General features: G+C 36.2%; 1 protein-coding gene across 1 annotated transcript; it reads left to right on the top strand.

Annotated features, from left to right (window-relative positions):
- The first annotated feature begins 268 nt into the window (after positions 1–268).
- Positions 269–25,595, top strand: TERB2 (telomere repeat binding bouquet formation protein 2). The gene is made up of 7 exons (XM_043554435.1): positions 269–354; positions 469–550; positions 1,556–1,695; positions 4,036–4,097; positions 7,851–7,936; positions 16,021–16,109; positions 24,972–25,595. Exons 1-7 carry the CDS (start codon positions 291–293, stop codon positions 25,109–25,111), a joined length of 663 nt encoding a protein of 220 aa, XP_043410370.1. The 5' UTR covers positions 269–290; the 3' UTR covers positions 25,112–25,595.
- Positions 25,596–27,048: the final 1,453 nt, after the last annotated feature.

Here is a 27,048-nt window from a genome sequence, read left to right as displayed (position 1 = left end):
CTGTGCCCATGCCTGTAACAATAGCACAATAACTTGCATACCAAGGGTTGAAAACTCACCAACGTGACTAGGCGCTCTCCGCAACGTCAGGGGAAAGCTGAACGGTCTCTCCACAGCCCCAGAGCCGGTCAGCTCTCCAGCAGTGCCAGCCAGACTCCTCACCTTCTTGCCGCAGGCTTTTCCCGCCCATTACTCTGAGAACCAATCATTGAGCGTGGCTTTGCACCTCGGACCAATCAGCGATCCCCGGTAGGTCCCCGCCCCCACATCCCCGAAAGCAGCCGGACGCCATGTTTCAAGGGCAGCGGGGTTGGTTCTGCCGCAGCGTCGGCAGAGAACTGAGGCAGTTCTGGGGTAGGCAGCTGGGCGGAAGGGGTGGGTGAGGTGGTGAACTGAGCATCCCTTCTCGCTCTGGTGCTTTGGTCCCAGGGTAGTTGCTCGGCTCACCTTGTGCTCTTACCTCCACAGTGGCCGAAGGGGGCTCCATCAGCGACCCAAGGGCCGCCGACTTCCTGTTCAGCTGTGATGCCTCCCACCCAGACACGCTGAGGTACCTGAAGGCCACCTGGCAGTGCCTGTTGGGTCACGATGAGTCAGCAGCTGGCGTTGGAAGTTGCAGGCCCCTAATAAATATCGATCACAGGAATAGACTGGAAATGAGCAAGTTTTCAGCCCTAGACGGGAAGCGGGGAGGGATATAAATGACCTTTCTCTTCTCCTTTCCGACACAGCGACATGGCCTCCTACTTGGTTCACGAGTCCGCCCAAGTTCCAGGGTTACGTTTCCAGCTGTCTCTCCCACAAGTTTACGTGGTGCCTTGAAGGCCCATCACATTCAATATGCTTAAACCAAATCTCGTGTTTGTCCCCTCACACCTGCGCCAAGTCCTGTGCTCTCAAACTGAAAACCATAGGAGTTTCTTGGAAATAACAACTCCACCCCGTTAATCGGTCAGTGGCCAAACACGTACCCTGTGGTCACGTACCCTGTAAAAGTCCTTCGTACTCACTGCAACCACCTTCGCACACGCCCTCATTACCTCGGGCACGGAATGTAACAGTAGCTTTCAGACCGGGTGCTCTGCCTCCAATCTGCCCACCTACGACCCCCCTTCACATTGCTGTTCCATTATGTTTACAAAGCAGAAGTCTGGTCACCACCCTGGCTGCCCCCCACCCCACTCTCTTATTCCCCAGTGTCCTAATTGCCCACACATAATTATCCCTACTTTCATTCATTTATTCTTTCTTTTGAAAGGTTGAATACATTCTTCTTTTTTTTTTTTTTTTAATTTTTTAACGTTTTTTATTTATTTTTGAGACAGAGAGAGACAGAGCATGAACGGGGGAGGGGCAGAGAGAGAGAGGGAGACACAGAATCGGAAACAGGCTCCAGGCTCTGAGCCATCAGCCCAGAGCCTGACGCGGGGCTCGAACTCACGGACCCCGAGATCGTGACCTGAGCTGAAGTTGGCCGCTTAACCGACTGAGCCACCTAGACGCCCCAATTCTTCTTTATTTTATAACCTAAAATATCTCCCTTTGTTTCTCCTAGGATATATCAGAGCCTTGATTACATAGAAGATAATGCTACAGTTTTTCATGCCTACTATCTCTCTGCAGTAGCTAATGCTGAAGTAAAAAATTCGGTGGCTTTAGGTCACTTCATTCTTCCTCCTGCATGCCTGCAAAAAGGTTAGCAAAGATCAGTCATCCAATCTCTGTTAGCCAAATCCAGCCAGGTCACCCAACTTTACTGAGCTTTGTTCTCAGAGATATTTGTGTTTTGCATCATTTAATATAAGTGGAAAGGGACTTGGGATCACATTTCCTTGGGTGTATATTCTAGCTTTGTTTATTGTTCATTCACACATTCACTAAACTCCTACTGTGTGTCCGGTTTCAACCCAGATACTGGGGATTCAGTGCAGAATATGACAAAAAGCAGATCTTGCCCTCACAGTGCCTACTGGCTAGGATCCAACACTTACTAGTTTTGTGAACTTCAGCAAGTTCCAATTCACGAACCATGAGATCATGACCTGCACTAAAGCCAAGAATCGGACGCTTAAGCGACTGAGCCACCTAGGTGCCCCTGTTCTTTACACTTTTAAAAGTACTGGAGCGCCTGGGTGGCTCAGTCGGTTAAGCGTCCAACTTTGGCTCGGGTCATGATCTCGCGGTCCGTGAGTTCCAGCCCCACGTCGGGCTCTGTGCTGACAGCTCAGAGTCCAGAGCCTGTTTCAGATTCTGTGTCTCCCTCTCTCTCTGACCCTCCCACATTCATGCTCTGTCTTTCTCTGTCTCAAAAATAAATAAACATTAAAAAAAAAAAATAAAAGTACTTTCATGTTAATTATTTCAGCAATCCTATAAAGGGCAAGTTAATAAACTGCTTCTGAGATTGGTTCTTTTAGTACTCCCTGCTTGGAACATCATTTCCCTATCTTTTGTGGGGTAACCTTAAATATTCCATTTTAGGTCTTGCATTATTACCCAATTCTTGATATATGTGTGTCTGTCCTTAGAAAGACAGACTGAAGCTAGAACAAAGTCCCAGTAAACAGACTATTTAAAACAAAGCACAAAACGAAACAAAACAACTTGAAAAAGATTTCTATAGAAGAGCTTTAGAAACCCCAAAGATTGGATTCCTTCCACAGTTGATGTCTTTGTGAGAGCTGGTTATAACAATAAATTGTTCCAAAATAATTCATTTATATAAATAAATTAATGACTGGATAGGCGAACTAATTTACTCAAAAACTGTGCAAATCAGTGAATATCCACCTTCATGGGGCTTATATTATAGAATGACTATCTGACCTGATTTTAAATTATTACTCCTGTCTTTGAGTTTAGCATCTTACATTAAAATGTATTTAAATTAAAGAAATCTGTTTTCAGTGAAAACATGCTCCTTTTTAAGATTGAAAAGTATACATTATTATCTACCTAGCCCAGAATTGTCTAGTAGAAGTGTGAGATGCAAATGTGAGCCACATACTGATTTTAAATTCTCTAGTATAAATAAGAAGTCAGTGAATAAAAATAGATGAAATTAATAGGTGAAATTAATTTTAATATATTTATTTAACCTAATGTATCTAAAATATTATTTCAATATATAACAAATAAAAAATCATTGGGATATTTACATTCTTTTTTTGATGCTAAATCTTTGAAATCCAGACTTTATTTTACACTTTAAGTACATCTCAATCTGGACTAGCCATATATTTCAATATGGTAGCGATGTATAGCTAGTACAGTGGCAACTATATTGGACGACATAGGTCTAGAGGGATGTTACCTTTTTGTCTGCAAGTGGGCTACTATGGAAACTTTTGAGATCATTAAGAATGTGACCTAGGGGCACCTGAGTGGCTCAGTCGGTTAAGCATCCAACTCTTGGCTTTGACTCATGTCATGATCTCCTGGTTTGTGGGTTTGAGCCCCGTGTTGGGCTCTGCATTGACAGTGCAGAGCCTGCTTGAGCTGCTCTCTCTCTTCCTCTCTCTCTGCCCCTCCCCCCTCAAAATAAATAAACTTTTATAACACACACACACACACACACACACACACACACACACACACACACACACACTACTATGCCCACTAGACATGTTTCTCTTCCACTCCTCTTTTACCAAATTATTGAATTCTTGAGGACCTCTACTCTACAAATTTAGGAATTTTATACCTTTTATTTTGACTGTAGATTGTTTTCTTTATTAATGGTTGGCCTAAAGATACAAACATCTAATGAAGACCTATACTCCAGCAGAAAAAGTTTACAATAATGATTCTTATAATGCTTTGGAACCATCTGGGGAGTTTGTTAGAAATGCAAATTCCTGAGCTCCTCCTCATTCATCTGATTCAATAGGAATCTGCATTTTAAACAACTATCTTAGGTGAGTTTGATGCAAGTGGAATAATGCTGGCTTAGAAATTTCAGACTTCAGGTAAATTTCAGAAAATTCTACAAAGTTACTTTAAAAAATAGTATTGGATTTTTTTTTCTTACCACAGAAATAAGAAGAAAACTTGGTAACTTTATTTGGGAACAAGATCAACATTTTCAGATAGAAAAGGTAAGAGTAAATAAAGGTATTTGGTTAGAATCTACAGTTTCAAAAAATTTTGAAAGCAATGTAATCTTAAAAATGTTTACTTGTGACATATTAATGTCAATGATCCAGATTATAGAATTTAAAGGACATGCTTTTATTGAATATAATCTAGTCTGACATTGTTGTTACACTGGCACATTGATGAAATTGAGATATTTTTATTGTATTATTCACGTAAAAAATTTGAAAATTTGCTTCTATCACTAATGTTAAGGGAGTAATAGGTGCACAGTATTTACCCAGTTTTTTATGGCCAGAATAGATCATTCTTCCTTTTAATTTTTTTTAAGATTTTATTTTATTTTATTAAGTAATCTCTACACCCAACACACGGCTTGAACTCACAACCCCAAGATCAAGAGTGGTACACTCCACTGACTGAACCATCTAGGCACCCTTACTGCCAGCATAGATTCTGATTTACTAATCCCTCTGTTGTGTCATTTCTTAAATATCTTCAATAACACCTGTCAGTAAATGTGTACAAAACTGAAAATTGATTGTTTTATAGCTCTGGCTATTCTGCTTCAAATTTGCCTATGCTTTTGACTTACTTCAAAATTTTTATGCAATAGCCAAATTTGGGGTAATTTGAGCATCAAAAAGAATGACAGGAATGAATTAAATTTAAAAGAATCCATGATTCAGTAGTGATGCTCCAAAGGAATAAAGAAAGGAAAATAAGAACAGAAGGAAGAGAGGAAATGAGGTGGGAAGAGGAATAAAGGAAGGAAGGAAGGAGTGATGGAAGGAAGGAAAGAAAACATGGAATAAGACAAACTTCTTTATGAAATAGCAACTAATAAATACATGGACGCCTAGGCGACTCAGTTGGTTGAGTGTCTGACTATTGGTTTTGGTTCAGATCATGATCTCATGGTTCATGGCTTTGAGCCTAATGTCTGGCTCCTTGCTGGCAGCACAGAGCCTGTTTGGGATTCTCTCTCTCCCTCTCTCTTTGCCCTTCCCTTGCTTGTACTGTCTCTGTCTCTCTCAAAAAAAAAAAAACCCAAAAAACAAAAAAAAAAACCCAAAATACAAAAAACAAATAAAACTTTAAAAAATTTAAATATAGAAACATTGGTAGAATATAAAATCCCCATTTTACCACCCCCAGTAAAATAATTGATTTAGGCAGGGTCATTAATGGATGTTAAAACCATGATCTCAAATTATCACCCCACAGATTACTTAGTAGTTACAAAGGTAAGCGATATGCCTTCACAATGAAGAGATCTGGCAGATACCACCTTAAACAACTGGTCAAATTTAGCATCACCAATATTGGAATAACCTCTCATTATGTTCAGCTTGAGGTGATATAATAAAAGTATACAATATTTTCTATAAAGTGTTCTTATTCAAAATGTTTAACCTAATTAACCTTAATCCAATTATGAGTAAACACTCAGAATTCCAGAATGTGAGACATATCACAAAATAACTAACTGGCTTAGACTCTTTAAAACAATGCCATAAAAAATAAAAAAGCAGGAACACTGTTCTAGATCAAGAGATATACAGCCAAGTGTGATGTATAAACCTTGATTGGATTCTGGATATTTAAAAAAATAAATATTTATTTGTTTTGAAAGAGTGAACACGAGCAGGGGAGGAGCAGAGAGAGATGGAGAGAGAGAATCCCAAGCAGGCTTTGCACTATCAGCACAGAGCCTGATGCAGGGCTCAAACTGATGAACCTCAGGATTGTGACCTGAGTTGAAATCAAGAGTTGTAAGCTTAACCAACTGAACCACCCAAGCACCCCGATTCTGAATATTTTTAAAATAAAAAGTAAAAAAGACATTTTGAGAACAATCAGAAAAATTTAAAGATGGACTAGTAGGTAATATTTAATTAATGTTAATTGTCTTAATTGTGATGGTGGCATTATAAAAATAAAAGAATGCTTTTTAAAGCCAAGGCAAGCTAGGAGCACCTAGTGGTTCAGTTGTCAGACTTTGGCTCAGGTCATGATCTCACAGTTCATAAGTTCAAGCCATGCATTGGGCTTACTTCTGTCAGCACAGAGCCCACTTCGGATTCTGTCCCCTTCTCTCTGCCCCTCCCACGCTTCCACTCTCTTTCTCTCTCTCTCAAAAATAAATAAACATTAAAAAAACCCAACAACACAAGTTAAAGATTAAGGAGTGAAATGTCATATTATCTGCAAGTATTTTCAAATGGACCAGCAGAGTGATAAAAATGTTAATGCTTTGCGAATCTAGGTGAAAGGTATATACTACTTACTGTATTATTTAACTTTTCAGTGTTTGGAATTTTTCAGAAATCTTTATATTTCTGGAGCCAAGCAATTAACTTATATGTTTTGTATTCCTTTTATTAAATTGTTTTTTTTTTCCCCCAAGTTGTCATCATCTGAAAATAACCGTTATTTTAGTGTCTTTGGCTATGTTGTACTAAGGATCAAAATATCCAATCCTTGGCTTGTCATATTGTTTTCAGGGACGCGAGTGGTGATAGAATGGTTGTTATTTGACAGTTATTATTGAGTAAGCCAGAACTTTAGAGCTAAAAGCTCCTTAAAGCTCATTAATTTAATCATTCAGTTTTAGAAATGAGAGACCTGAGGTAAAGAGAAGGTAAAAACCTGTTTTAGTTCACATACTAGATATTAGCAAAATGGAACCAAATTTTCTCTGCTCCAACCCAGTCCAATATTTTTTCTATGAAAAAATTAGTAGAACATGCCTGTATTGATGACTGGCTCTAGAAATTATATGATTTTATGATAAGTGACTTGTTCTTTCAAGATATTGATTGATATTGAATATTAGGCAATTATAATAATGTAACCATAGAATATATAAGTAGAAGGTACTTCATCGAATGGCAACAACATGCATAAATCTGGTAAGTAATTTGAGGAGTGTTATGTTATTGTTTGGACATTTGTGACATAAACAGATATTTCCCAAAGGCATATTAAGTAAATATATTATGTGATAGGTACCAGTATCTGAGTCACTTTCACATAATCTTTTTGAAAAACTTAATACATGTTTGATTCTTTCATAACTCCATGCTAAATACTCCATTTTAATTTTGAAGGGAAAATACAATTTGTTCAGCTTACTTCATAGTTTTGATCTATAATTTATAGGAAGCCTAGGAATCTTCAAGTCAAGAATTTTAAGTTTAAATTAATAAGTTTTTTTCCTTATCTTTTAAATATTTATTTATTTTTGAGCGAGAGAGAGAGAACATGTGTGGGGGTGGGTGGGCAGAGAGAGAGGAAAACAGAATCCCATGCATGTTCTGCACTAACAGTGCAAAAGCGAGGCTTAAACTCATGAACCATATCATGATCTGAGCTGAAATCAAGAGTCCGACACTTAACCGAATGAGCCACCCAGGCACTAAACTAAAAAGTAATATGGCCACATTAGGGAAAATTTCCAAAGTTGATAGGAGAATAAAATTAGTTCACATTTTACTATCTACTACAACCACAGCTGATATTTTAACAATTCTGGTCTTCGTCACATATCCCTAAAAACAAATAGTATAATTGTGTGTGTGTACAAAATTTTGTAAGTTTTTGACACCAAACTAGATTGAATGTACCTAAGTGTATGAAAATGTTAAGACTCTCGGTATATATTGCTAATTTACTTTTTTGCTTTCTGAAAAAACATTTGATCGGATCATTGATGTGATTTTTAAAAATGTGATTTCTTTTGCTATCCACAGCATGATGAAGTAACACCAAAGGAAATTGAGGACCTTAAGGAAAGCAGTGAACTAGCAATATATCACAAAAAAGAACTATCCAAAAGGTATTGAATTCATCTACTTCATTGAGATTCAATTCAATGTAGGCATCTTGGAGCACTAACTGTGTTTATCTCATTTAATTTTCACTGTCTTCTTTTCTTTAAAAATTTTTTTTTAACGTTTATTTTTGAAAGACAGAGAGACCGAGCATGGGTCGGGTAGGGGCAGAGAGAGAGGGAGACACAGAATCTGCATCAGGCTCCAGGCTCAGAGCTGTCAGCACAGAGCCCAATTCAGGGCTTGAATCCACGATCTGGGAGATCATGACCTGAGACAAAATGGAACGCTTAACCGACTGAGCCACCCAAGCGCCTCTAATTTTCACCATCTTCTTACAAGATTGATACTATAATTATTACCGTTGCCATTTTACAGAAAAATAAATCTATGGTTAGATAGATTAATTTGCCCAAAGCCATATAAACTTTTATTATTAAGTGGGGAAAAGTTGGATTTGAACTGGGTCAGTCTAATTCCAGAGCCAACCACTATGCTAGACTATTCTTGCAGAAAAGAAACAAGAATTTATGTATGAGTAGTGCTGTTATATCACTTTTTAAATATTTTCTAAATAGGGAAATATACTATATATTAGCAGTAATTTTATTAGGATGGGAAGTTCTAAGTGATTTTCCCCCTTCCTTTCTAAATTGTTTGTGATGTAGTCACTTTGGTTCAAGAAATTAAAAATACAATCATGGACTTGCCATTGTGTTAGAACCAATCTATGAGAGGCCCCTTTTGTTTCAGTCTTATTCGTAATCTAGTCCTAATTCTGTATTTTCCAGTTCCATGGCTTTCAAATACTCACAGAGAGTACTGGCTTTTCAAATGTCTGGTATTTGATTGCTGAAATAAAAATGATCCAATAGTAGCTGTCTCTCTTCAATATAAAAACGGGTTTATTTTATATAGTTTTTTCAATTTTAAGTTTTTCTTCCATAATTTTTTCTTATACCTTTTGTACCTACTATTTGATTTGTTATAATTTAAAGTTAGTTGTTATCTAATTTACCCAAAGTTTTGTATTTAATTAAGTTTAGTAAAACATTGTTTCATGGTCGACTTCTAGATATTCTACCACTTAAGTCTGAGAATCAATATTTTAAGGCTTGGGATATCTATGTATAGCACTCCTTTGAATTTACTTGTTATGCTTTTTGAGACAAGAAACTGGTAAAGAGAGGCAGAAAAATAAAAATAGAGGAGGTAAGACCATGAAGATATTCTTAAGGACCTTGTAAGAGAAGACTGGGAAATCGAAAATAAAAGGTAACTCCCAGTGATTCACTTGACTAGAAAAGATATCAGATACATAAATTCTTCAAGAAATGGTTGTCCTGCAAAACACAGAAGCCATAGAGGAAAAGATTAAGTTTGACTACCACAGATATTTTAAACTTGTATGTGGCAATAAAAATACCATAAATCAAGTCAAAAGAAAAATATACACTGGGGAAAAACATCTGACAAAAACTAGTTTCTTTAAAAAATACAAAGGAGGCTGGGGCGCCTGGGTGGCGCAGTCGGTTAAGCGTCCTACTTCAGCCAGGTCACGATCTCGTGGTCCGTGAGTTCGAGCCCCGCGTCAGGCTCTGGGCTGATGGCTCAGAGCCTGGAGCCTGTTTCCGATTCTGTGTCTCCCTCTCTCTCTGCCCCTCCCCCGTTCATGCTCTGTCTCTCTCTGTCCCAAAAATAAATAAACGTTGAAAAAAAAATTAAAAAAAAAATACAAAGGAGGCTTACAAATCTGGGGAAAATATGTCCAATCTAAAAACAATAACAATAGACAAAAGATATGAATAGATAGATACCTTAGGTAGGTATCTAACCTAGAGCCTTTTCTTTGTGGAACCACCAGAGGGTGCAGTGTGAACATAGATAAATACTTTGAACCTGCTCAGCATATATTTTTGTTGTCATACTACTAGTGATACTGAATACTAAGTGATGAACCTGTTATTAAACACTTGCAATAAATAAAAATGTTGAAAAAAAAATTTAAAAAAAAAAAAAAAAAAAAAAGGGGCGCCTGGGTGGCGCAGTCGGTTAAGCGTCCTACTTCAGCCAGGTCACGATCTCGTGGTCCGTGAGTTCGAGCCCCGCGTCAGGCTCTGGGCTGATGGCTCGGAGCCTGGAGCCTGTTTCCGATTCTGTGTCTCCCTCTCTCTCTGCCCCTCCCCCGTTCATGCTCTGTCTCTCTCTGTCCCAAAAATAAATAAAAACGTTGAAAAAAAAATTAAAAAAAAAAAAACAAACACTTGCTAAAAACAAGACACCTGTGAGCTAATCAGTTCATTTGATTCTCATAACCTTATAAGATAGGTAAATACTCTTAGCCTCATTTTACAATTGAGGAAACAGGTTCAGAGAGCTGTCACCCAACATTACTTACATAGTGAAACTGAATTTGAAGCTAAGTCTAGCTGATCCAGAATCCAAACTCTTAATCACTATGCTATTTTCACTTCTCAATATGTTCCCAAAATCTTCTGAAAATTGCATGAATTTAATTATTCTGTTGGAAACTTAATGCGTGTGATTTGTCAAAATAGAAAATAAAATAAAGAAAATTTAAATTATAAACAACCGCACCACTTGGAGATAACCACTAACATTAGTACATTTCTTGCTATTTTATACGAATACATTTTGTTTTAATTTTTATTTTTCTTTGATTACTAATGGCTTTGAGCCTTTTTGAATTTGTTTATTAGCATTTTATATTTCCTTTTCTGTGGTTAGTTTTTATTCTTTCTCCCTTTTTTTGTGTGTGTGGGGTCTCATTGTTTTTCTTATCAACTTGTCTGACAACTTTATATAATAGCTATATTATCCTTTTGCCAGTTTGTCACATTTTATCCTCAGTTTGTTGTCTGGCTTATACTATTTTAGAGATACAAGTTTAAATTTTTGTACCATTAAACTGATCACTTTTCCTTTATAATTTCTTCTATTGCTTTTATACTTGGAAAAGTTCTTGCCCATTCAAATGTAAAATCAGTTTTAAATTCTGCAGATATTTATTTTGGTTTATGGTAGTAGGAGATCAAAATTGATTTTGTTTTACAAATAAGAAATTTCCACGGGGTTTTTTGAATAATAAATCTATTTCTAATTGATGGGTAATTTCCCTTTGTCATAGGTTGTTTTTACGTATATGGAGATCTATTTTTAGACTGTTTTATTCCATTAATCTGTGGATCTATTTCTCTCTCAACATAATATTCTTTTAAATTATATAACTTTATTTACGTATCTTAATACCTGACAAGGCAAGTCCCAAACTGATTATTCTCCTTTTAAAAATCTTTTCCTCAGTTCTTCATGCCTACATATTATTCTATTTTCAAATTTTAATTATCAAAATCTAATATATACAAAAGGGGACACTGTGAAAATACTGGTCCCTAGCAAGCCAATTGCTCTCTCAGAAGCAACCATTATTACTAGTTTCTTATATGTGCATATACTAGCAAATTAATATAAATATTTTCATTTCTCCTTTTTCTCACAAATAGTGATAGACTATAAGCCCTGTTCAGTCCCTTGCCTTCTTTCACTCAATCATTTTACCTTAGAGATCATTCCATATTATTACATAAAGAGCTTTTTCATTTTTGTACTGTATAGTATTCCACGGTATGAATTTGTCATAATTTATTTACCTAGTCCCTTATTTCAGTGGACTGTTAAGTCATTTCTAGTTTGCTATTAAAAGTGGTGCTTCAGTGGATGATCATGTAATGTCATTTTGTATGTGTGCAAGTATCTGTAGGGTAATTCTTAGGAGGTGAATTGCTAGGTCAAAAGGTATGCAGATTTGTATCCTTGATAGGTCTTATCAAATTACTTTCCATATAGGTAAAACCAATTTATGCTCCTACTGGTTATATTTAAAAGTGCCTTTCTCAGGTTTGTTTACCAACAAACATCCAGGTTTGCTAAGGATTGTCTTGGTTTTAACACTGAAAAGCTCTGTCTCCTGAGCAACCCCTAAATCCAGGGTAAACTGGGATAGTTAGTCACCCTTCTTTCACCTGCACCATCTTCTCCAATACAGTGTGCTATCATATATTTTGGTTTTTGCCAATCTAATAGGTATACAATGGTATCTCACTCTAGTTTTGTTTGAATTGTTATTATTATGAATGAGGCTGAGTGTCTTCAGATGTTTGAGAATCACTTGTATCTCCTTTTCTGTGAACTGTTTGTTCATATCCTTTGCACATTTTCCTATCGATTGAGTTTTATTTTTATTTTTATTTTTTGATAAGAACCCTTTACCTTTTAGGAGAATTACTTCTTTGTGAAATAAATTACAATTAATAATTCCTAGCCTATTGTCTTTTGACTTTATTTTTTATGTGTTTATTTATTTGAGAGAGACAGAGAGAGTGCAAGTTGGGGAGGGGCAGAGAGAGAGGGAGAGTGAGAATCCTAAGCAGGCTCCACACAGTCAGCGCAGAGCCCAACTTGGGGCTAGAACCCACAAAGCTGTGAGGTCAACACACAAAGCTGTGAGATCATGACCTGAGCTAAAACCAAGAGCTGGACACTTAAACGACTGAGCCACTCTGGCGTCCCCATCTTTGACTTTAAAAATGTTAAGTTTTGGGGCGCCTGGGTGGCACAGCCGGTTAAGCGTCTGACTTCAGCCAGGTTACGATCTCGCGGCCTGTGAGTTCGAGCCCCGCGTCGGGCTCTGGGCTGATGGCTCGGAGCCTGGAGCCTGTTTCCGATTCTGTGTCTCCCTCTCTCTCTGCCCCTCCCCCGTTCATGCTCTGTCTCTCTCTGTCCCAAAAATAAATAAACGTTGAAAAAAAATTAAAAAAAAAAAATGTTAAGTTTTGAGGGTGCCTGGGTGGCTCAATTGGTTAAGCGTCCAGCTTCGGCTCAGGACATGGTCTCATGGTTTGTGGGTTCAAGCCCTGCACTGGGATCTCTGCTGTCAGCACAGAGCCCACTTCCTATCTTCTGTCTTCCTCTCTCTCTCTATGCCTCTCCCCTGCTCCCTCTCTCTCTCTCAAATATAAACATTAAAAAAAAGTTAGGTTTTGTCATGCAGAAATGTTTTACTGTATACATTCATACTTTTAACATTTTCTTTAATGGCTTTCTGGGTTTTGTATTGTACTTAGGAGAGTCTTCCTACTCTTAAGATTATTATCATCAGTGGAATGCCTGGGTGGCTCAGTCCGTTAAGTGTCCAACTTCGGCTCAGGTCATGATCTCACAGCTTGTGAGTTCAAGCCCTGCATTGGGTTCTCTGCTGACAGCTCAGAGCCTGGAGCCTGCTTCAGAATCTGCGTCTCCCTCTCTCTCTGCCCCTCCCCTGCTCATGCTCTGTCTCTCTCTTAAAAATAAATAATCATTAAAAGAATTTTTAAAAAGATTATTATCATCATTATTTTTTGCTATGGTTTCTTCTTAATGATGACTTTATCTTCCAATTTAAATCTGTGACACATTTGGAGTATATCTTGACATAAGATATGAGGTGGGGATGTACTTTCTTTTTCTTTTTTTCCTACAGATAGCTACCCTACTTGTGGCTATTGATTCAATAATTCATCTTTTCCCTCACTGTCTTAAAATGCCACCTTTATTATAGGTTAGTTCCCTGTAAGTATTTGGGTCTATTTCTGGATTTTATATTTTTATATTCCATTCATTTGTTATACAACAGCACCACTCTGTTTTAGTTAGTTATAATATGATTTAATATCTAGTGCTAGTTTCTCTTCTTTACTCTTTTTCAGATTTTCTTAGCTATTCTTTTTGTTTTTACAGAAGACTTTTATTTTTATTTTATTTTTTATAATTAATTAAATCCATAGTTTATTTGTACTTACTTAGTTTTTACCTAATGCTTAGCTATTCTTTCTGGTTTATTTTTCTATTTGAATTTTAGAACGACCTTGTTAATATTTTTAAAAATTATTATTTTTAGTGACATTACAAAAAAAATTTATAGATTAACTTAAGGAGACTATCTTTGATACCAAATCTTTCTATCTAAGAAAATGGTATTTTTTTCCCCCACTTGTTTAAATTTTCTTTTTGGCCCTTAAGGAACATTTTCATATTTTTTTCATACAAATCTTGTATGTCTTTTAAGATTATTGCTAGATTTTTTTTTTTTCATTCTATTATACATTCGGTCTGCCTATTTGATTTTCTAATATGTTGTTGTTCAGGTAAATTTTAGAATTATTTTTTCTTATCCTCTAAAATCCCTTTGGGGTTTTATTGAGAATTGTGTTAAACTTAAATTTGAGAATCCCTAGGCCTTTATAATTTTCAGTATTCCTATCCAGAAGAATGTTTTCTGTTTTTCTTTATTTTTCTTTTCTTTATTTAAAAAAAAATTTTTTTTAATGTTTATTTACTTTTGACAGAAAGCAACAGAGCATGAGCGGGGGAGGGGCAGACAGAGCAGGAGACACAGAATCTGAAGCAGGCTCCATGCTGCCAGCTGTCAGCACAGAGTCCAATACAGGGCTAGAACTCACCAGCGGCGAGGTCATGACCTGAGCCAAAGTGGGACGCTTAACCAACTGAGCCACCCAGACACCCCTACTTTTCTTTTCTGTATCTGAGTAAAGTTTCCTACTTTCCTACATATAGAATCATATATTTCTTGTGTTGGTTATTATAGATTTTTATGAATTTTGCTGCTGCTGTGGATTGGATCAGCTTTTTTTTTCATTTTATTTTTTATTAGTTATTACTGTTATAAAGTAAAGTGATTGATTTGGCAGTATTTGTCTTATAACTACCCACTTGGAATCTTTAAGATTCTAGAAATATTTCAGTTGATTCTCTTGGCTTTTCAGGGTAATTTGTTAATATGAAAGATTGCTTCTTCCTTTTAACTAGATATGTCTTCCATTTCTTTCCCTCTCCTCCTCCATCTCATTGCTTAGCCAAAAATTTTAGAGCCTTGATAAATAATAATAAAGGTTATCCCTTTTCAGTTTCTGATTCTTTTGGGAATATTATTTTGCTTTATTTGAAGGATCTTATCCTAAGTGAGCCGTAGTTTCTTTTAGAAGAGTTCAGATGAAAAAAAAAGAAGAAGAAGAAGAGTTCAGATGAAATCTAATTTTTAAACAAATTGAAAATAAAGTTTTTACTATACTAACTGTAATTTTAGATTTTTAAAGGAAAATAATAAAGGATGACCCCAATTTTTAATTATTGAGGTTTTTGTTTTCATAATTATATTAGCTATTAATTATATACAGGCTAAATATAGCAAACATTGTTATTTGGCATAGTTAAAAAATAAGATCTTTTAGTTGAAAACTACTTAGCTCTTAAAAGTTAGAATGTAATTAATTATACTATATAACCACACTCGGAATAATTTAACTTTTTTTCTTTTTAACTAAGAAGTTACTTCAGAATCTTAGTATACCTCATGATTTTCCCAGATATCATTTTTTATTTATTACAGTATTGAAGTACTAGTTGACAGAGTTTCAGTTATTTAAACACTGAATAACAAAAATGCTGTGATTATTTAAAATAGAACCCACTCTGCTTTTTTTAGCATATTTAAGATTACATATGTATATATGTATTTTATCTAATTATAAAGTATTATTGAATTATTATGCTTTTCAGAACATTGAAAAAAAAGACTTAGATTTCTACATTAAAAATTTGCTTTGTCAAGTGGCCAGGAAAACTGAATGGGCCCTTGTATTACTTAGAAGCACAAAAGTTCACATTTAACATTTTCACCCAAAAACTGAAATCTAATCAAGAGCAAATAGATTATTGGGGTGCCAGGGCAGTTCAGTCAGTTGATCATCTGATTCTTGATTTCAGCTCAGGTCATGATCTCATGGTTTGTGGGTTCGAGCCCCGCATCAGGCTCCTCACTGACATTGCAGAGCCTGCTTAGGATTCTCTTTCTCTCCCTCTCTTTAAAGCTGTCCCTCCCTTGCCCCTCCCTTGCATAAACTTTAAAAAAATTTTTTTAAAAAAGAGCAAATAGATTACATACTGCCTGGAATAATTTTTCAGGAAAAAAACCCAAATATAAATATGACTTTCTGTATGTTTTGTTTTATAGCACAGAAAAGCATTTTATAAGGACTCCAGTTATGGAAAAGCAGATGTACTTCCCTCTTCAGAATTATCCAGTGAACAACATGGTAACAGGTAATTTAAAATAAAATTTAGAGAAAACCCAAGTAGGGAAGAAACAAAAGAATATTTTGTACAATAAAGCTGCTGTTGTACTAGCCTGGCAAGTAGAGTCCCTTCTGTTACATATACTAATAGAAGAGATATCATTTACATTAAATAAATCTGTAGAATTGACCCAAAGATAGGCCCCATATTTTCTGTTAAAACACTGGTCTATTGGTAGCGTGAATATACATCCATGTTTTTACATAAGACAGTCCCAGTTTATGCCTGTTGTCCTGGCATCAGTTTTTTACTCTCAGGCATACCAATTTGGAAGATAAATTATATGGACCACTCTAATCATAGTTTCCTTTGAGAATCTGATGAAACATAGACCCCTTTCCCTAGCATACACACACACACAAACATAATACACAAACTTCACATATAATTTAGAGAGGTTCTCAGGTATCCGTGGACTCCATATTTGGCTTTTCTAGTGCCCAATGTAAAGAAAAAATGGCTTACTAAGGCTGATGTGAGAGGATGGAACTTAGGGAACCGGTTGAAAAGTGGCCTCTGGGACTTAGATAGTGCTAAATGAGGTGGATAGTTAGATACTTTGATCTGGGTGGTATTCAGTAATGTCATTGATCTTTTTTTTAAAATAGAGATTTAAAAAAAATGTCTTTAAAATACAGCAACTTAAAAGATACAGGTTTTTGAAATTTCATTTTAAAAATCATTTGTATTTTTCTCACACTTTCTTTACGAGTGTCAAAACTACCTCTTGCAAGTAGTCCACAGATTCCTAGATGTCTTCTTTCATAGTATTATTCCTTCTTACCATTTTGTCTAGCCATTTGTTTCATTTTTTTTTCCTCCTGTTCGTCTGAGTAATAAATTGGCCTTTAGAAAAACACTTTGAAAAGAACTTTTAATGTGTAGGTTGAGACTGAATCTGAGGGACATCAAAGAAAACTGCTACCCAGCTTTGATAGCGGAGAAGTCAGTTCTGGGGCTTTGAGGAGTAAATGTGGACTGCAAAGGACAATGAACTATGTAGAAGTACTTAAGTTCTAATATTGGGAATAGTGACTGCTACCCTGACTTATCCCTATACCTAAACATTCAGATAAAATGCAAGTACCCCTTAAACCATGGTTGTGGCATGTTACTGGTATTGATTTTTTTCAGGCAACTCTACCACCAGTTAGTAAATGTCCCATGTTCATTTGGACATATCAAACATTTGATAACATTTTTAAAAAATCAATGATAAATGTTAAAATCAGCACAATAAAGACAAATGCTTAGATTTGGACACGTAACAATGCTGCTCTATGTTTCATTGCTGTCTGACTATTCAAAAGACATGATAGTGTTATATTAAAAACAAACTGAAAAAGAACTGTAGAAATAATCATTAGTCAGGGTGCCTGGGTGGCTCAGTCAGTTGAGCATCTGACTCTTGACTTCGGCTCAGGCTGTGATCCCAGGGTCATGGGATTGACTCCTGTGTCAGACTATGCACTGAGTGCAGTGCCTGCTCGGGATTCTCTTTCTCTCTCTGTCTCTCTCCTCCCTCTGTCCCTCTCCCCACCCCCTGCCTCTCTCTCTAAAATAAAAAATAAAAATAAAATAATAAAAAAAATATAAAAAATAATCATTAGCCAGAATTTTTAAAGTAAAATTTTAACTTGTGATAGTCTTTTTTTAATTTTATAGGTAGAACAATAGTAAAATTTTCTGATTTTTAAAAATTTTCTTACTAATTATTTTCTTTCTTTAAATTTCTACATTAAAATTTTATTTTTTAAAAAAAAATTTTTTTTTCAACGTTTATTTATTTTTGGGACAGAGAGAGACAGAGCATGAGCGGGCGAGGGGCAGAGAGAGAGGGAGACACAAAATCGAAAACAGGCTCCAGGCTCCGGGCCATCAGCCCAGAGCCCGACGCGGGGCTCAAACTCACGGACCGCGAGATCGTGACCTGGCTGAAGCCGGACGCTTAACCGACTGCGCCACCCAGGCGCCCCTAAAATTTTATTTTTAAAAATTTATTTATTTATTGCCCTCAACAAGTACAAAAAGATCAAGATCATGCCATGTGTATTTTCAGACCACAACACTATGAAACACTAAACATTTGGAAAGATAGCAAATACTTGGAGACTAAAGAGCATCCTACTAAAGAACGAATTGGCTAACCAAGAAGTTAAAGAGGAAATTAAAAAGTACATGGAAGCCAATGAAAATGATAACACTACAGCCCAAAACCTCTGGGGCGCAGCAAAGGTGGTCATAAGAGGGAAGTATATAGCAATCCAGGCCTTCCTAAAGAAGGAAGAAAGGCCACAGATACACAACCTAACCTTGCACCTTAAAGAGCTAGAAAAAGAACAGAAAAAACAAAACAAAACAAAACAAAACAAAAAAAAAAACCAAACCAGCAGAAGACAGGAAATAAAGATTACAGCAGAAATCAATGCTATCAAAACAAAAAAACCCAGGAGAACAGATCAATGAAACCAGCAGCTGGTTCTTTGAAAGAATTAACAAAATTGATAAACCACTAGCCAGTTTGATCAAAAAGAAAAAGGAAAGGACCCAAATAAATAAAATCAAGAATGAAAGGGAGAGATCACTACCAACACAGCAGAAATAAAAACAATTATAAGAGAATATTATAAGCAATTATATGCCAATAAAATGGGCAATCTGGAAGAAATGGACAAATTCCTAGAAACATATACACTATCAAAACTGAAACAGGAAGAAATAGAAAATTTGAACAGACCCATAACCAGTAAAGAAATCAAATTAGTAATCAAAAATCTCCCAAAAAAACAAGAGTCCAGAGCCAGATGGCTCTCCAGGGGCATTCTACCAAACATTTAAGGAGGAGTTAACACCTATTCTCTTGAAGCTGTTCCAAAAAATAGAAATGGAAGAAAAGCTTCCAAACTCTTTCTATGAAGCCAGCATTACCTTGATTCCAAAACCAAAGACCCCACTAAAAAGGAGAACTATAGACCAAATACCTTGATGAACATGGATGAAAAAATACTCGAGATATTAGCCAACCAGATCCAATAATATATTTAAAAAATTATTCACCACGACCAAGTGGGATTTATACCTGGGATGCAGGGCTGGTTCAATATCCACAAAACAATCAATGTGGTTCATCACATTAATAAAAGAAAGGACAAGAACCACATGAGCCTCTCAATAGATGCAGAGAAAGCATTTGACCAAATACGGCATCCCATCTTGATAAAAACTTGTAAGAAAGTAGGGATAGAAGGATTATACCTCAAGATCATAACAGCCATATATGAAAGACCCACCCCTAATATCATCCCCAATGGGGAAAAACTGAGAGCTTTCCCCCAAGGTCAAGGTCAAGACAGGGATGTCCACTCTCACCACTGTTATTCAACATAGTATTGGAAGTCTTAGCCTCAGCAACCAGACATGATTGAGAAATAAAAAGAAATAAAAGGCATCCAAATTGGCCAGGAGGAGGTGAAACTTTCACTCTTCGCAGATGACATGGTACTCTATATGGAGAACCCAAAAGATTCCACCAAAAAACTGCTAGAACTGATCCATGAATTCAGCAAAAGGCAGAATATAAAATCAATGCACAGAAATTGGTTGCATTCCTATACACCAACAATGAAGAAACAGAAAGAGAAATCAAGGAATCGATCCCATTTACTATTGCACCAAAAACCATAAAATACCTAGGAATAAATCTAACCAAAGACGTGAAAAATCTATACACCAAAAACTATAGAAAGCTTATGAAAGAAATTGAAGAAGACACACACACAAAAATGGAAAAAGATTCCATGCTCCTGGATAGGAAGAACAAATATCGTTAAAATGTCAATACTACCCAAAGCAATCTACATATCCAATGCAATCCCTATCAAAATAATACCAGCATTCTTCACAGAGCTAGAACAAACAATCCTAAAATTTGTATGGAATCAGAAAAGACCCAGAATTGCCAAAGCAATCTTGAAAAAGAAAACCAAAGCTGGTTTCACAATCCCGGACTTCAAGCTGTATCACAAAGCTGTAATCATCAAGACAGTATCGTACTGGCACAAGAACAGACACTCAGATCAATGGAACAGAATAGAGAACCCAGAAATGGACATACAAATGTATGGCCAACTATCTTTGACAAAGCAGGAAAGAATATCCAATGGAATGAAGACAGTCTCTTCAGCAAGTGGTGCTGGGAAAACTGGACGGTGACATGCAGAAGAATGAACCTGGACCACTTTCTTACACCATACACAAAAATAAACTCAAAATGGATGAAAGACCTCAATGTAAGACAGGAAGCCATCAAAATCCTCAAGGAGAAAGCAGACAAAAACCTCTTTGACCTTGGCCACAGCAACTTCTTACTCAACACGTCTCTGGAGGCAAGGGACACAAAAGCAAAACAAACTATTGGGACCTTATCAAAATAAAAGGCTTCTAAACAGCAAAGGAAACAGTCAGCAAAACTAAAAGGCAACCTGTGGAATGGGAGAAGATATTTGCAAATGACATATCAGATAAAGGGTTAGTATCCAAAATCTATAAAGAACTTACCAAACTCAACACCCAGAAAACAAATAATCCAGTGAAGAAATGGGCAAAAGACATGAGTAGACACTTCTCCAAAGAACACATCCAGATGGTCAACCGACACAGGAAAAAATGCTCAACATCACTCATCATCAGGGAAATACAACTCAAAACCACAATGAGATACCACCTCACACCTGTCAGAATGGCTAACAAGTCAGGCACCAACAGATTTTGGCGAGGATGCAGAGAAAGAGGATTTCTTTTGCACTGCTGGTGGGAATGCAAACTGGTGCAGCCACTCTGGAAAACAGTATGGAGGTTCCTCAAAAAAATTAAAAATAGAACTACCCTATACCCAGCAATAGCACTAATATGTATTTATACAAGGGATACAGGTGTGCTGTTTCGAAAGGGGCTCATACACCCCAATGTTTATAGTAGCACTACCAACAATAGCCAAAGTATGGGAAGAGCCCAAATGTCCATCGATGGATGAATGGATAAAGAAGATGTGGTATATACATATACAATGGAGTATTACTCGGCAATCAAAAAGAATGAAATGTTGCCAGTTGCAACTATGTGGATGGAACTAGAGGGTAGTCAGTCAGAAAAAGACAAATATCATATGACTTCACTCATATGAGGACTTTAAGATACAAAACAGATGAACATAAGGGAAGTGAAGCGAAAATAATATAAAAACAGGGAAGGGAATGAAAACATAAGAGACTCATAAATATGGAGAACAAACTGAGGGTTGCTGGAGGGGTTGTGGGAGGGGGATGGGCTAAAGGGGTAAGGGGCATTAAGGAATCTACTCATGAAATCATTGTTGCACTATATGCTAACTAAATTGAATGTAAATTAAAAAATTAAATAAAAATTACAAAAAATTTTATTTATTTTTCTTAAGTAATCTTTACACCCATCGTGGGGCTCAAATTCATGACCCCAAGATCAAGAGTCACATGCTTTTCCAATAGAGCCATCTAGGCGCCCCTATGTTAAAATTTTATAGCACTTTCTTGGAAGAAAGTTTCAATTTTTAGAGATAATTCATTTGTCTTTAATTTTGATATAAAATGACAAGTACTTCCTTTTTTAAAATCATGCCCATCTGCTTGTACAGGAAGGAACAACTTGTTGGAATGTAGTGAATGACAGTTCTAATTTAGGCAGTGGTAGTAATTTCTGTGACTATAACTTAATTGTCTCTTCCTCAAAACGGGTTAGATTTAGCTCAATGAATGTTAAATCTCTTAAAATAGAACTAATTAGATGTTAGGTTGCAGAAAATACAAATTGGAGCTATGCCCTAGAGCCCAGTGGCCCCAAATTGTGACAACGAAATATGTCTTCAGATAGTGCCAAATGTCCTATAAAATATCAAAGGATTTTTTTTTTTTTTGGTCTGTTTTTTGTTTGGTTTTTGCTTTTGACTGGAATTAAATTCTTTCAGTCTGATACCACTGGTTATCAGAAGAAGTTCTGATTGATAGCTACATGTATTATTAATAAAAAAAATAGTAAATATCTTGCAGGCAAAATTTTCAAACCAAAAAGTTCTGATAATTAAAAATTTGGGAACCTATCATAGGTACTTTATTAGTTATCTATTACTATGTAACAAATTGCTCTAAAAGTTAGCAGTTTTAAAACAATGAACATTTATTACTTGATAGTTTCTGAGGGCCAAGAATCCAGGAGCATCTTAGATATTTCTGTCTCAGAGTCTTTCACAAGGTTACAGTCAAGTTGTTAGCCAGGCTACAGTTACTCCAAGGCACAACTAGAACTGGTAAATACATTTCAAAGCTCACTCATGTGGTTGTTGACAGGCTTGGGTCTTTGCTGATTTTTGGCTCAAGGCCCTACTCCTCATCAAGTGGGCCTATCCATAAGGACTGTTCACATCATGGTAGCTTGCTTTCCTCAGAGAGAGAACTGCAAGAGGAAAAGAGCCTACCCAAGACAGAAGCCACTGTGCTTTTTATATCCTACTCTTAGAAGTGACAAACCATCACTTCGGCCATGTGCTATTGGTCACAAAGACCAACCCAAATACAGAATCTCCTTCCAGAGACTACAGAAACTTGTGAACACTAAGAGATAGGGATCATTTAGGGCCATTTGGGAGGCTGGTTACCACAGACACTTAAGGAATCCTCCACCAAGAATACCTTTCCTAGGAACTCTCTTTTCTCGCCCCCCTGCCCCACCCCCCAGTTCATCTGGGTTACACAGAAACAGTCATTTTCTAAAACATGAGCTTGCTCTTCGCCTCTAACAGTTGCTTTGGGAACGATTACCTGATTTAAGTTGGGCCAGTCACAGCTTTTCTCTAGATTTTTTGACATGGAATGCAGCCAGTCAAATCATTCTCATTCAGGTAACCATAGCTCTAAGATACAAAACCTGGGAGCAGTGGGGGCCCATGTTTTCTACTAAAGCCAACTTGCCTCAAGAAAGGAAAATGAAATTAACATTTAGAGAAAAACTGGATACCAGTAAGAGACAACAATGAGAGCTAGTTACTTCTGAGGCCCAGCAACATGTCTGCCTTCTTCACAAGCTTGGTTGATATGGCAATGTCTTTCTAGTACACTCCCTTTTTGTTTAAGCTAGTATAAATTGGGCATCAGTTGACTTCAGCCAAAAGTCATAATTACTTCAAAACTGCTACAATAATCTATTTCTGATGCATAAATGTCCTTCTTATAATTATAGGAATATTTTTATCAATGTAATAATTATTTTTAAAACTCCTATCCTCATACATATCTTTAGAAACTTCACATACTGTGTATATGTGCAGTTAACTAAATGTTAATATTTTTCTGCACTAGTTTATTTTATACAGAACCTAGTCATTAGGCAAAAATCATGAACCACGTAGAGTGTAGTGATAGTACTTCAAGAGATTTTCTGAAGTAAATGATTATGATTAAAATATCTTTAAAGGCACTACTCAGTTTTATATTATTGAATTCATAGTTAATTTATTAGCTGTGAATTTATTATCTATTATTAGAAGCAATCAAATTATATGCATATGTACCACATGTTGATGGTGGTGTTTTAAACTCAATCATCTTTGAGCTCTATCAGAGTTTTTCTCATACAGTATTTACTTTTAAACTAGGTTTCAGTTTTAATATAAACTACAAACACAATACACTTAAAATATAATCACTCAGATAAGCAGTTGCTATCAAGGTAATATTGCTTAATGTTATTGAGTCCTTAAGCTCTCTGCATTCTAGGTGGGTGTTTTTTGATACTCTTATCAATTTCAGATTATTAATGACATCAAAATTACTCACACCCAAAACCCTTGTTGACTAAGCAGTAATACTGGCTTTCCTTAATTTCTTATTAAACAATGTTATCCCAGTGTTAGCCATGCAGGAAAGTGTTCCCAGCTCTGCTGGTGAAGATGAGCTGTTGATGCTGTTAGTAGCTAGTTGGATAGATAGTTCTGAGTGATTACACTCTAAGCCAGATACATTTCCCAGTTATTTTAGTGTAAGTACTTTATGTTTTATCCCCAACCTGGACATTACACTCTCAGTAGTCAAAGTGGGTAATCAAAATTTGTGTTTTATTTATTATTTAAAAAAATATTTTTACATTTATTCATTTTTGAGAGACAGAGAGAGACGGAGTGTGAGCAGGGGAGGGGCAGAGAGAGAGGGAGATGCAGAATCCAAAGCAGGCTCCAGGCTCTCAGCTGTTGGCACAGAGCCCAATGCAGGGCTTGAGCCCACGAACTGCAAGATCATGACATGAGTCAAAGTTGTACATTTAACCTACTGAACCACCCAGGCATCCCGAAATATTTGTGTTTTAAAAGGAGGTAGAGGCGCCTGAGTGGCTCAGTTGTTTGGGCGACCGACTTGGACTCAGGTCATGATCTCACAGTTTGTGAGTTTGAACCCCGTGTCCTGTGCTGACAGCTCAGAGCCTGGAGCCTACTTCAGATTCTGTGTCTCCCCCTCTCTCCACCTCTCCCCTGCTCATGCTCTGTGTCTCTCTGTCTCTCAATAATACATAAACATTTAAAATAAAATAAAAGGAGGTAGAAGGTTGGACGGAGTGGAGAATTGGGAAGAAAGGTGTTTCTAATAATTATCAAGTTTCATGGAGAATCTTCTCACTGGTATTATTTCTCCTTTTTACTTCTTTCTAAAAACATTATTTAAAAATCTTAATTCTAATAAAGACATTGAAAAACAAATAGTGTAATAGTACAATGGGATTTCAAATGTATATATATTTTTAATTTTGTAGGTTATATATCAATTGATTCCATGAAGAAATTCCTTGGGGAGCTACGTGACTTTATTCCTGGAAGCTCAGGATATTTGGCATACCATGTTCAAAATGAAATTAACATGTCAGCTATAAAAAGCAAATTGAAGAGAAAATAATAAGTTAAATTGTACTTATATCTAGTTATTTGTTTTTTATAAAATATTAGCAAAGATGTACATAATTTTACACTCTCCCCCTGGGACAAGGGGATTGGGGAAATGGGGAAGAATTTTTCTCTTTCCTTCTCAAAATGTGTTTTTAAGGAAATTCAGAATCATTTTGGCTCTGTGTTTTGACATTTGGGCTGGATTTTCTCCCCAGTTTGTAATGTTATGTCCACAAATCCTGAGTACACAGTTGTTATAGAGTAAATGTCATAAAAACACTTTATAAGAAGTCTCAGTCTTTCTCTCTCTCCCTCTCTGCCAGATGCTCTTTTGGCTTTAACATTCAATTAATTATATATGTTTTTCTAGATTCAATGTTAAGTTTTATGATTCTGATCATATTATTTTAATTAAAAAATTAGAATGTTACTGTTTAGTTCTGAATTACTGTTTCTGGCTTGAAAAATACAGAGTGAAGCACTTTAATGATTCAGACTTCATGTGTGGACAGTTCCTGATAACATGTACCAATAGGAATTTAATGTAAATGAGTGTTGTATCCTCTGGAATGAATCCTCAAGTCACCTTAGAATCACAGTGCTGGAAAGGACCTTGGAGCACAATGAGGAAGTGAAGGCCTTGAGAGCATGTCTTGTCTAGGGTGACTAGTTGGTTGCCAAAACAGGACTAGAACACAACTGTCTTGATTTTCCAAGCCAGGGCTTTCCCACTGTTTCACAATGGTATATGCTGTAGCCTGTGACAGATATAAGTGACAGTAGATCTGCAAAGAGAACCCAGAAACAAGCCAACATGCTTGGCTTGTTTTCTAAAAAAGCTAAAATAGTAATGAGATATGATGATTTCAAGAGAGCAACTTCTTATCTTTATTCATATGGTCATACTGTGTCGAATCTGTTGGGTTTAGTACTTTTTGAAGATTTGTAAATGATATATATTTTTTGTGAAGCTATCATCTTTTTAAAACTGTACTTTCTCCAGGGCACCTGGGTGGCTCAGTCAGTTGAGTGTCTGACTCTTGATCTCAACTCAGGTCATGATCTCATAGTTTGTGAGATTGAGCCCCACATTGGGCTCTGTACTGACAGCACAGAGCCTGCTTGGGATTCTCTCTATAAAGCAGTCCAAACTTGAAAAAAATAAAATAAAACAAAACTATACTTTCACCTAGGAAGTGCATATCAACTGTACAATTAACTAAAGAAAATGCACTTTTTTTAAGTGTTTGGATCATTTGGGTATATGTGGGCCCTGGTCTTTCTTCATGACTCAAACTTTATAATACAAAATTTTAACACTAATCTCAGCATTAGCATTTGAAAATTCTGTTTTTCCCATATGGTAACTTCTCTTTATTTATATTTATATTTGTATTTGTGGTTAAACTCTTCTGAACTTGTAAATTAAAAAAAAATCTAAACTAAATGTTAATGACCTTTTCCTGAAGCATATTAAATATTATTGCTCTTGAACATTTTATCTCAGTCACATTCAGTTGAATATTTCTTGCATAGAAACCAAGCCTGTCTATGCATCTTAAATTACTTATTACAAGGATTAAGTAAATTTACACTAAGTTGTGTACATTGGGATTTCTTGGGAGTGTTCAAGTATTTTTTCTGATATATGTAGTATGCATGTGTTAACATAGTAGAGAAAAAACTACAACCAAAATGATTTCCAAACAAAAGTAATTATATCTTTAGGAGTATATGGAAAAGGCCAGATGCAATGTATATGCTTGACATACTACCAGAAGCAATAAAATCAGTTGATAACATGAGCCTTTCAGGAATTAGAAACATATGAACAAATAAAGTAGGCAACAATAAACTGTTTTGTTAAGTCTACTGTCTTAATGGGAAGTGAAAGGCAGTATGATTTTACTTATTGCTCATTTAAGCTGTTTCTTTTTATGTGCCTAG

The sequence above is a fragment of the Prionailurus bengalensis genome, chromosome B3 (genome assembly GCF_016509475.1).
Source record: "Prionailurus bengalensis isolate Pbe53 chromosome B3, Fcat_Pben_1.1_paternal_pri, whole genome shotgun sequence".
NCBI lineage: Eukaryota > Metazoa > Chordata > Mammalia > Carnivora > Felidae > Prionailurus > Prionailurus bengalensis.
This window is presented reverse-complemented; position numbering and strand designations above follow the sequence as displayed.

What these genes read in the sequence shown, in the direction of transcription:
- TERB2 (XM_043554435.1), top strand. Translation starts at nt 291, where the DNA reads ATGTTTCAAGGGCAGCGGGGTTGGTTCTGCCGCAGCGTCGGCAGAGAA. An exon ending in AGAACTGAGGCAGTTCTGGG is followed by an intron (nt 355 to 468) that starts GTAGGCAGCTGG and finishes TTACCTCCACAG; the next exon opens with TGGCCGAAGGGGGCTCCATC. An exon ending in TCCTGCATGCCTGCAAAAAG is followed by an intron (nt 1,696 to 4,035) that starts GTTAGCAAAGAT and finishes TTCTTACCACAG; the next exon opens with AAATAAGAAGAAAACTTGGT.